The sequence below is a fragment of the Macrobrachium nipponense genome, chromosome 9, assembly GCF_015104395.2.
Source record: "Macrobrachium nipponense isolate FS-2020 chromosome 9, ASM1510439v2, whole genome shotgun sequence".
NCBI classification, from domain to species: domain Eukaryota; kingdom Metazoa; phylum Arthropoda; class Malacostraca; order Decapoda; family Palaemonidae; genus Macrobrachium; species Macrobrachium nipponense.
The window spans coordinates 28,561,204-28,573,618 of record NC_061110.1 but is presented as its reverse complement, the minus strand read 5'-3'; the positions used below and the strand labels follow the sequence as shown (position 1 = coordinate 28,573,618).

General features: G+C 37.4%; 1 protein-coding gene across 2 annotated transcripts in view; it reads left to right on the top strand.

Annotated features, from left to right (window-relative positions):
• The window catches only part of LOC135217984 (E3 ubiquitin-protein ligase RNF123-like), a 245,262-nt gene that overhangs the window by 219,253 nt on the left and 13,594 nt on the right, over positions 1-12,415 (top strand). For both annotated transcript variants that reach the window (XM_064254111.1, XM_064254112.1), the window contains exon 24: positions 5,487-5,667. In XM_064254111.1, coding sequence (XP_064110181.1) covers positions 5,487-5,667 — 181 coding nt within the window. The remainder of the gene's footprint in view (positions 1-5,486; positions 5,668-12,415) is intronic.

The window sequence follows — 12,415 nt, the reverse complement described above, 5'->3', positions numbered from 1 at the left end:
TCACACATTTTCTGAATATCCATTTCATGTTAGCACCCATGTTTTTGCATAGAGTAGTGCTGACTGTATGTCATCTACTACTGGGATATTATTATATACCAGTAACAAAAAATGTTTCTTCAAGTCTGTAGTTAAATTCTTACTGCTCTGTCAATCCTTGCATCATTATTCAGCATGCTCCCTTATCATTCCTTGGACAATCTGGACTTGTATGCCTTCCCTCAGTTTGGACTAGCTAGGCAAGTCATGGGTTTTCCTACCTCCCATCCCTACTGAGAGGTAATCATAGGAGGAACCCCATTTGGGAGAAGTTGCTTGATCAGCTGCAATTTTAAGATTCCAGAGAAACTTTGAAATGTTAGAGCTTCACTCATGGAAACTACCCGGCAATCACAGAAGTAAAAAAAGTTATTACCTGTTTGACAAAGATCCTTTAATAACAAACAATTTTCATTTTATTGACACCATCAATAGTTGTCAAGCTTGAGTTGTTTAGACTCAGTGTGGGTTCTTCATTGGAACTTGAAAGACTTCAGCATTTAGGAAAGGTGAAATTTTTCTTCCTTTCAAGTAGTTGGATGCAGCCTCCAATTGAAACCTTATAGAAGCCATCACTCTCCAAGCTTTTTCTTCTTTTTGGCAGGTCAGGGAGGTTCATGTTCTGCAGATCTGTGCATACAAAAGAATGGGATTCCAGTGGTCTGTTGTTAGCATTAGATTTGGTGGCAAAGACCTAAACTTCAGGAAGCCAGGACCCATCTGTAGCACCTTTTACCATTCCTTCTCATGCTTACATAACTTGTAACATACAGGTCCTTATCTGCCCAGTAAGAGCAGTCCATTGTTACCTAAGTAGAACAGAGATTCCAGAATTGGCACCTGTATACAGTGGACCCCCGTATTCGCGTTCTCCGGATTCGCGGACTCACTCATTCGCGGATTTCTCTCAGGAACGTTTCCCTGCATTATTCGCGGAAAATTTGCGCATTCGCGGTATTTTTCTACGAGAAATATCCACAAATTCCTGGTTTTTGTTATCAATTTCATCATAAAATGCACTTTTTGTGATAAAATACTATTAAAAACCAAGTATTGAACATTTTTAGTGGTTTTTCTTAAGTTTTAACTAACAAAATAGGCTGTTTTTAGCGTTTTTATAGGGGTTCCAAACACTTCGCGATTCTAACTATTCGCTGTTCTGGTATGCATCCCCCGCGAATACGGGGGGACCACTGTACAGGTAATGTATATAGGTCAGTCCAAGAAATGTTTGCAAAATTTTTTATATTGGCTCAGGTATCCACTCTGCAGTGATGTGACAGATGGTGAAGCAATGCAGGCAAGAGTTGTAGTCTACAAGATGTGAACCGTCTCTGCATCTTTAGTTTGGAATGTAACTTGGGTGTAAATTCTGTTTTATTAGCAAATAACTGTATGTGTCTGTCAACTTTTGTTAGATGGTAAACCTTAGGGATATTACTCATGGATGGAGACTTTTTGGAATTGGTTGTAACAGCAGGCCAGGCTTTACTTTTGGGGAGACTTGGGGATATTGTCTTCATTCTCTTCCTGATTCTCTGTTTCCTTGATTATTTACATGTGGTACCCAAGAGCTGCAGTCTTCTGATGTCTCTAGCATCATCATTTTAATTATATGGTGTATGTCCTCTATAACTGTAGCTGACATCTATTCATTTACAGTATACAGGCAGTCCCCGGGTTACGACGGGGTTCCGTTCTTAAGATGCGTCGTAACCCGAAAATCGTCGTAAGCCGGAACGACATTCTTGAAAACATGTCCACAGGGAAAATTTCACTAATTTGCAATTTTTCTTAGGGCCGTATCTCTAAAATTATCACTAATTTACTTTTTTCATGTGCAACACTGTGTATTCACAAATTACTGTATATTTTCATTAAAATACAAAAGAGAGAGAGAGAGAGAGAGAGAGAGAGATAACTCCTTACGGTTTCAATAGATTGAAATGAAGTCTGTAGGCAACTTTTTCCCCCTCCCATAAATACATATATTTCTCCAGAGAAGAGAGAAAGAGAGGATTGTGCAATTATGTTTGTCTGTCTATCAATTCTTTTGCTGAGAGCGAGAGAGATAAAAGGAAGAAATAGAAACACCAAATGTATGACAAGTATCTTGTAGAGAAGAGAGAGAGAGAGACGAGAAGAGGAGGAGAGATAGAGAACGAGCGAGACGCGAGTCGAGAGGAGAAGCGAGAGAGAGAGAGAGGGGGGGGGTGGGGGGAAATTTCATGAGCACTTCCCCCTCCTGGCTGTCACAGAACTTGATATATCTGACAGTTTTAGTACCTGGATCTCGAGAAAGGGTTACTGAGAGAAGACTGGGATTTCCTTCATTCTTCCATAATTTTTTAAATATAAGCTAAAATCTTACTAATTCACTAAGGTATTTTCTTTAATGAATTGATATTATTGCTGTATAAATTAATATTAATATTTGAAAATAGTAGTAAATCATTTATTTATCATACCAAAAAACATACATCTTTGTAGTAGAGAGAGAGAGAGAGAGAGAGAGAGAGAGAGAGAGAGAGAGAGAGAGAGAGAGAGAGAGAGAGAGAGAGAGAGAATTATTATTTTTATTATGTGATATCATTTCAGCTTATTAAACTTACTAATACAGTATTAATCAAAATTAATATTTGAAAATTAGTAAATCATTTTTGTATTATAAAAATGTATTTAGTCATGAAAATAAACATCAAAATACACTAATTAGTGATTATTTTCGTCGGAAAATACAAAGAGAGAGAGAGAGAGAGAGAGAGAGAGAAACTGTGCTAAACTATAAAGGATTCTTATCATAGTATGCTTTTTTTAAAAGCGTCGTAAACTCAGTGTCGGAAGCGTCAGCGTCGTAACCTTGGAACAAGCGTCGTAACCCTGGGCGGATTTTTCAATGAATATTTAAGAAAAAGCGTCGTAACCTCGTATCGTCGTTAGCCGGACCCGTCGTAACCCGGGGACCGCCTGTACTTTAAAGGGACTTGTCCATACTCCTTGTAACCCCTGAGTTTTGATAGCTGTAGGTTCCCAACTTAGTGTTCCCCTGTAGAATCTGCAGGTCTTTATCACAATTTTGGGTATTCAGCAGCCCAGACTTCCCACCAAAGTTGTGATTTAGGTATGTATGAGAATGGGGTTGTGATGAAAAAGCCATATTTTTTATGAGAAAAATTTTTAAACAAAAACCCATCAACTGTAATTTTTCAGTAATTGCCCAACTTCCAACCCTTTTTATCTCACTGAGCTTCATATCCAATTACATAAGTACATTATTGATGGGTACCGGAGACCCCAGATGGGAACATTTGCCAGCTTGTAGAACAGAATGAATCACTTGTTAGAAGTTTGCATTTTAAGAACACTTTATGGGAATACAGTGGTACCTCGAGATACGAAAGGCTCAACTTACGAAAAACTCGAGATACAAAAGCCAATGCAAAAAATTTAACGGCTCTACATACGAAAAGTTTTCAAGATACGAAAGGTTTCTGAAAATCCGAGATTCGCCCGATAACAATTTTGAAACTCGCGCCGCCATCTTAGTTCTAGTAGACTCGCCACCATCCTCCTGCTCTCCCATTGGTTCCTGATGCTAGCCACCGCCATGAGATCCTTTTCTCCTATTGGACAGCATCCCTCCCATCATGCATCTTATACGTACGTGGTGGCGTGCCTACCCCGGCCACTTCGTACCAGAATCTTTATCGTACGCATGCAGCATTCGTTCGGTCCAACGATTTAGTTTAGTAACGTAAATTCGTTAGTGATTTCGTTGTGCTACTTTATCGTGTTGTGTGAGAACCTAATTAGTATACGTACTACATAACTTGATTACGTACAGTATAGTAATGGGTCCCAAGAAAGTTGCTGAAGTTCACAGAAAGAAGAGAATGCTTTCTATGGAGACAAAAATGAAGATAATAAAAAAGTATGAAGCTGGCTTGCGGTTGAGTGTGATCGCTAAGGAATACGGCCGAAATCCGTCGATGATAGGCACCATCCTTAAGCAGAAGGAAGCCATCAAAGCAGCTACACCTTCCAAGGGCATGACTATTTTCTTCAACAAGAGGAGCCATGTGCATAATGAAATGGAAAGGCTGCTTCTTGTATGGATTGAGGACAAAGAAATCGATGGCGATACAATAACCGAGACGGCAATCTGCCAGAAGGCCAGCGCTATTTTCGGCGATTTGATTGCCCAAGCCGAAGACGATGGCAGAGAGGGGACGGGACATCAACGGCAACCCCAGAGTTCAAGGCTTCTCATGGGTGGTTCGAAAAATTCCTTAAACGGACTGGCATCCATTCGGTGGTGAAGAAATTGAAATTACGTAAAGTATAAAAAAGTAAAAAGAAATGTAAAAATCAAAAAAAGACAAAATAAATTTTCTTTTAAGTTTTTTTTGTAAAGGTAAGTGTTACAGTTTTTTTAATGTGTTTTGTAAAGTTTAGTTTGTTTTCTGACATTTTTTATGTGTTTCGTAAAGTTAAGTGTATGTATCTGCCGTTTGTCCTCCTCTGTTGCCACTTTCGGAGATAGCCTCACTCGAAAGGTAAGCTTCCACATTTTACGTACAGTATTTCTTGTATACCATGTACACTAATGCACTTTATTTACAGGTTATTTTGCATTTTGTTATTAATTTAGGTATTGAATGGTCCAAATTGTTGTAGTATTTCATTGTTTATATGTCAATTTAGCTTTATTATGAAATTTACTGGAGTGTTTTTGGAGGGCTTGGAACGGATTAACCATTTTACATGTAAAATGTGGTCCAAGATACGAAAAACTCATGATACGAATGGCGCCTCGGAACGGATTAATTTCGTATCTCGAGGTACTACTGTACATATATGCGTATGTTTCACATAATACCAAGTCTTAACCCTTATTTGTCCATTTTGTACAAGTATGAATGTTATTTAGCAAGATCCTAAACATTGGTTATATATGAATGATGAATGCATGAAAGGAATAATTTTTGTTTTATAAACAATTTAGTACTATGTTCTGATTCTTGTCTCAGTGGGGTATTTATGAAAATTAAAGATTTTCCAGATATTTTACTAAAACAATGCATGATAATGAAATACGTAATGTGGCTTAAGGTATTACTGATAATCATGTTACAACAGAGAACTTTTATCTCTCAAAATAAACTCGAGGTCGTCGTTCTTCATTTTAGTCTTTAACTCATGTTTAAATTATGTAGTATGTTTTATCCCTAAAGACTTGTGTGAAAGTGATTTAACTTTTTTCATTGTTTTTCTAAACAAAAATTAACATTGAAATGCAATTACTAACAGTACGTATTATATAAATATAAATTTTTTTGGATGTTTTTAAAATATATATTGCTGACTATATGAAGAGTTCTTGTTATACCAGCATTTTACTGAATGGATTTAATAACCAGTGATTTTTTACAACTCTTTTCCCTCAGATCCAGAGGATGTATCCAGAGAAGAAATAGAGCAAGTTGAAGCGTTTATCAGGCACTTGGAAGCTTGTGTAGAAAGTAGAGGTGAACAGACCCCTGGTGGAGATGATGATTCATTATGTACAATCTGCTATGCCTATCCTGCCTTAGCCAAGTTTGACCCTTGCCATCATTTATCTTGCAGGTAAGGAAATTTATGTCAGCCTTTTGTCAGTTATTTTTACATTTTGCAAGTTCCTCGTTGGAAGAGTGGTTTTTACACTCAGCTACATGTCCGGTGGTCTGAAGGTCGATTCTTGATTCGGCCAAAGTGGAATCAGAGGAAATTATTTTTGGTGATAGAAATTCACTAATAAGCTGTAGGTCCCATTGCTAGGTCCCTAGCTACATAAAGATATCTAATCCTTCGGGCCAGCCCTAGGAAAGCTATTAATCAGTTCGTGGTCTGGTAAAACTAAGATATACTTAATTGACTATTGCAGCAGCTTAAATTTTGAAAGTCGCGGTAGCACTTCTATTGTTTTAGTGAAAGTAACTAACCCCACCCACTTTTGGGAAAGAATAAGTACAGTTGAACCTCTTAGAACCAGCATTCTGTGGTCTGGGAACTCCCGTGGTTTGGCTTGATTTTGGATCAGCCGCCGTTAGTTTGTTAGTTGTAAACAATATGTGGTGCCACATATTGTTTACAACTTCAAGACAGGAAAAATCCCATATCTCCTTTACTTTTTATGAAAATAGTTGTTTGTAATGAAAATATGTGAAGTCAAATATGTTTTTTATATTAACTGTAAACGAATAAATATATTTTTTCAAATATTCCATTTCAAAAGGCTCTACCCAGTCAAAACTTTTAATCAAAATAATGAGACATTTAGCAAAGCACGAATTCCTATTCTGTGTGGGGTTGAAAGACATAAACGATACATTTTTTATAATTTCTTTTATGTAACTGTGTGTTTACCTATTCCATATTCCACCCATGAGATCAGATGATGCTAGAGGTAAGAAGCACAAGCATAAATCTTTATCTATGCTAGAAAATGTTTATTTCATTATCGAATAGTTTAGTGTTCATTTTCCTCAATAAATGGCGGTGATGTGGTGTGCTTTGTTTACGCTTTGACAGCAACGTTCAGATGCGCTGTGAGCGCCGAAATTCATTCATTATTTTTTCTTCTCACTACCCTCTTCAATCAAAATAAATGACGAAGAAACTAATGGCAATAATTATGAAGATACGAAGTTTAGGATATGAAGCTCACCAATAATAATGTGTAAATTCTGAGAAGTTTAGTATTGTAGTTGACTTACAGTATAAAGTTATAAAGTAATGAAGGTAAAGTATATGGATAATAAGATGATAAAAGCATTGTCAGAACTTAGCCAAGTAGTAGGCTAAGTTAGCCAAGTAGTAGTCTAAGAAAACTAGGCTGTTTGTATGTGTTTACGTAGGGGCTTCACTTTTTAGGGATGTATCCTATATTCTGGGATTTTCTGTGGTCTGGCAGTCACGCCTGGTCCCCCACTGGTTCTATGCAACATAAAAACACCATACAAACAAACAAACAAATGCCTGGTCCCAAGGTTTCCAAATTTAAGAGGTTGGACTGTACAACATGGCTGAAGAGCTCAATTCGTTTCTGCTGATCTACGACTGAACACCAGTTGTTTGAGCAGCTTTGGTTTTGTATTTTCATTGGATGGTTGTGTCTGATTGCTGATTTGGTGAAGCATTATTATTTTTGGTAGCCTTTGCATTATTTACAATTAGCTTAGAAGATTTTGACTAGATGTTCCCAGATTGTGACAATTTTTTAATCATGTCGGACGATAGTAGTACTGCTAATATCTGTTTTTGCACCAAAGGCTGCAACACCAGATTTGTGTCAGTCAAGTATGACTTGCACACAATTTGTTGATGTTGTAGAAAGCAAATTTGTTTTTGAGCTGACTTGTGAAGATTGTAGGGACTGGGGTCAGGGGAAATGGAAAATTTTGAAGTTATACCTTGACAGACTTCAAAGAGACAGAAAGAGAAATGCAGTTGCTAGAGCCAAAGCTAGGGGTTCTGCTAGTCAGGGTTCTTCTCCTAAATCAAATATTGTCGGTGTACTTATTCTGTCTACACCTGTGACTACTTTTCCCCCCTTTACCAGCCCTCTGACTTTTCCACCTATTCCGTTACCTGCTCCCAAACTTCTGACCCCAATGCATCCTGTTTAGGGAGAAACCTCCTTTAGTGTTGTTCCCCATCAGCATGACAGCCTACTCCGTAAGCTCAGAGGTTTTCGGCCTTGTCGGAAGAGGTCTCTATCCTTCTTAGGGAGAAAGCTATAGAGGTGGTCGAGGATGTCAACACAGAAGGTTTCTATTGATTATACCAGTTTAGTCAGAGTTATTTCATTTTTATTGTTATCGTTATTTTCTGTATTGTCAAAATATGGTTGATGTCCAATGTTTGGGTAGCATATGATTGATTTTAGAAGGAGTCTATTGATGTATTTAAGTTGTGTTGTGATTTCATAGGATGGGACGTCGTAGAAGACAAGATGGCGGTGGTGTTGGGTAGAATGTAAACAATAACAGACATGGGTGAGGGTTGATTGGTTGGTAGGAGACAGGTCTCTGTCTGATAAGAGTTTTTGGGTTGTAAGCCTTGTTGTGGTGTTGTTCAAAGGTGTAAGCTGGAGTATACTGGGACCAGAGAACATGAACAGGTGGGTAGATTGCACATTTGTGTTCAAAAGGAAAGATTAGGCCAGGAGAATATTCAAACTGGTAGCAGAGCGTGGTTGATTGAAGATGGGCGGATCAGATAGTGAACAAAGGGAGATTAGATTGAGAAGGGAATGTCCAAGATTTAGCGGGATACAAGTAGAGTACAAAGAATGGAGAGGTCAAGTTGAAGATTGGCTATTGAGATACGAATGAGCTTAAAAGGGAAAGGCCAAGAAGTAACAAAAGGAGTAGACAGATGAACTAAAAGGTACAGAGGGTCCAAAGATAATCCTATCCAAACTAGACAAAGCCTATCTAAAAGACACGCTAATTGAGAATTACAGTAGAGTGAAAAACTATTCAAATAGGAAGAAAATTGAGTGAAAAGATGAGGGACTTTTTAATTAGTTATGAAAAGACAGCATCAGTGTGACAGAGCACTGGGGAAAAGCACGCTTGAAGGAGAAGTCAGGAGTTTTCATGAATTGGAACAAGCAAATGTCACGAAAAATAAAAAACAAATGGTATTAGCAGCTTGTGGTCAAGGAAAGTTAGAATACGAAATAGCGTCACAAATAGTGAAAAGACTATTTGTGGGATTAGGGAATAAAAGAGGTACGGGAATGTTGGGGGTCATAAGGCAATGCTAGCTCTGGGAGAGGGAGGGAAAACCATTGATATCAGGGAAGATGGAACAAAGGTAGGGGTGGAAGAAATCCTATAAACAAAGGAAGGAAAGTAACTATGTGCAATATGCAGCTCGGAATGACATTGGGCTTGGGATTGTCCTCAGAAATTTCTTAATAAGAAGAAAACAGAAACAAAATGAAGAAAATAAGCAGTAAACAGAAATTGGGTCAGAAGAAGGAGTTTAAATAGAAATTAATAAAATAGAGGAAGAGTCTTGGGAAGTGGTTGATGCAATTTGAGACACAGCATGGAAATCGACAGTTTGCAGGGAATTGTGACTAACACGAATTGTCATGGGTTTGAGTCAGGAAGAGTTGATGAGAATGAAGGATACTATGACAGAGTCTAATAAAGAGTTTGATTTTGGTGAAACATCTTACAAGTCAAAAGGAGTAATGGAAATACCAGTGACATTAAAAAACAGTAAGTTTTATTTGAAAAAAAATTTTGCAGGGTGATATACCATGGCTAATAGGTAAGCAAACCATGAGTGAAATGGGTATGACCATGAATTTGAAAGAAAATTGTGTCATAATAGAAGTTTGCTCATACACGAACAAACCTTCAGTCCTAACAATAGGATAATTTTCTAGCACCTAGCTGGATCCAGTTAAATCACAGATGAAAAGCAAGGAATCTTGTGAGATCTGGTAACGTGTGCATTTATTGGGTGAAAACTGGTCAAGGATCAGGCACCCATGCCACCGCGTTCAGTCTTATTCTTAACCACCTGGGTGAGAGTTGCAGTTGTCCTCTCTCAGCCTTTTACCCAGTTCATTGCCTGTATTTGCTTGTGATTGTGTGTGTGTGTGTGTGTGTGCTTGTACTTGGTATGGCTTCTTTTGCTCCTTCTCGGCCACGCCAATGTATGTTTCCTTGTCTTAGAAAATTTTTCATATTGGGGGGAATGAAGGTAAAGTTAAGAGAAGACAAACAGGGTCATTTAAGACTACCAATTAGGAGGAGGAAGATAGAAGAATTATTACTGGATGGTGGGAAGGGAAAGAGTCTGAGGGAAATTAAAAGCACAATGAAGAAATTACATTTACAGTTTGGTCATGGAAGTGGAGATTAGATATGGAAGCTAACAGAGGAAGCACAATGAAGTGATGAGTTAATAGAGAAAGAAAAGGAGGAAATAAAACAGTTACTAATGGATCTGATTTGAAATTGTGAGATATGTAAAAGATATAAAAGAAATCCAGCTAAAGCAATAGTAGGATTTTCTTGGAGTAAAACGTTTAATGAAGTTGTAGCAATGGATGTGGGAATGATAGAAGAGAGAAAGTTTTTGGTAATGATAGATATGGCAATGAGGCATTGTCAGGCTTTTTGGATAAAAGATAAGAACCCAGAAACTATAATAAAGACACTTTTTAACGGTTGGTGTACTATATTTGGAGCGCTTTCCAAAATTTTGTCAGACAATGAGGGAGAATTTCAAAATGAAAAAGTAAGGAGGATGGCAGAAAGGTGAAATATTATGGTATTAGCCACAGCATCGGAATCTCCATTGGAGGATGAGGAAGTAGATTGGTCCATAGCATTGAAATGGGTTGTGAGTGCTAGGAACTGCTTAATGAATAATGGAGGTTTCTTTCCTAACCAATTAGTATTTGGAAAAAACCCTTCCCTGCCTAATCTAATGGGAGAAGAGAGTTCAAGTCCTGCAAGCAGAGAGGAAGGGATGGAAGAGAGTATGGTATGGGACACACTGAATGCAATGCACAAGGCTAGAGAAGTTTTTATAAAAAATGAGTCATGTAGTAAAATAAGAATTGTGTTTAACAAAAACGTCTGAGAACATAAATTTGAAGAAGCAGTGGTGTGAGATGAGGTATTCTATAAGAGGGAAAATGAAAATGAATGGAGAGGACCTGCTCAGGTAGTGGGAGTATCAGGGAAAACAGTAGTAGTTAAACATGGGATTCTTAAAGAGAAGTAGCTAGAATACACTTAGTAGGATTCAAAGACTATCACCAGAAACAGGAAAGATATCTAGATCAGATATATTACATGTTGTGAAAGGTAGATCTGATGGCCCAAATGAAGGGAATGTAGATAGGCAGGAAGGAAAGGAGATAATAGTGGGCTGGAGAAGGAATGCAGACACATAAGAGGCTATAGAAAGAAATGTGGTAGAGGAAACAATGGGAGATGATGGGGAAAGTGAGTTGATAGAGTAGATACTAAAATTCAAAAAGGGAAATAGAGTTAGGGCTGCAAACAGTGATACAGGACAAGTAGACGAATGGACTATAATAAGTCTTTCAGGAAAAAGATCAAGCAAATCGTGGGAATGTAGTCAGGTAGAAAAAATTGAAGATGAAGAGGTGGTGTTGCTAGGATTAGAAAATAGAAGTGTAATGAAAGCTAAAGAAAAAGAACTACAAAGTTGGAGAGAAAACAAGGTGTATATATATATATATATATATATATATATATATATATTATATATATATATACGTATATATATATATATAATATATTATATATATATATATATATATATATATATATATATATATATATATATATATATATATATATATATATAGTCTCAGTAATTGGGCGGCTACTTGGAAATCTTAGCTTGATGATAAATAACAGTGCCAAGACCAGGAAGAATATTCTTTATTTAACGAGCTTTCGAGGTTCAAAACCTCATCTTCAGGCTGAAAAAATGACAAGGATGAGAAATCACTAAAAATTACATTAAAATGAATTGTCTTATTAAAAGCTTCAGTAAAAACATAAAATAAAACGAACATTACATACATACTAAAAATTACGATAAAACTAAAACAAAACGCAAAACATACAAAAACAGAAATAAAAATGAAAATAATATGAAAGGTAAACAAACTACCCTCAAAAATAAAATGTCTAACGACCCACTTTGTGTACCTACTATGAAACTATATGATAGCTAGTTGAATACCGGACGAGTTCTTTACCAGTTTTCAAAGTCAAAGCCTACGAAATAAGAGCTGTCGCCCTTTTATTGACTTTAAGCGTAACTTATCGCTATCCACGATTCTTCAGTCCACCTATTGGCGTATAGCTCAGTGATCTGGTTGGACAATGTATAAAAATTTCAGTACCTTAGGTCCATTATCTGTGGCTGGCAGGTATTGGGGGACGAAGTATAGGAGATGTGCTTTCTATGCTCCTCATCATGATACAGGTTGTCGAGTGTTGGGGAGCCTTGGGCTATTGTGTACCTGGAGTTTCCACCAGTCTGTTTTTAATGGATGGGTAGTGGTTTTTAATTTTATGTGTAGGTGACAGTGTTGTCTGGTCTGTTTTTTGTGGTACAGCACCCAGAGCAAGGGCACTTATTAATGCTTTGTCAGCCTTTGAAGTACTCCTTTGCTGAAAAGCACCCCACTGAAGTAGAGACACTCCACAGCTGTACGTACCACCATACCACTGCAGGTTGAGATGAGTACTGACCAGAGGCAGTAACTTCCTGCTTTAGCTCTCTCACCAGGTAAGGTTACAACAAGCATTTCAACAAT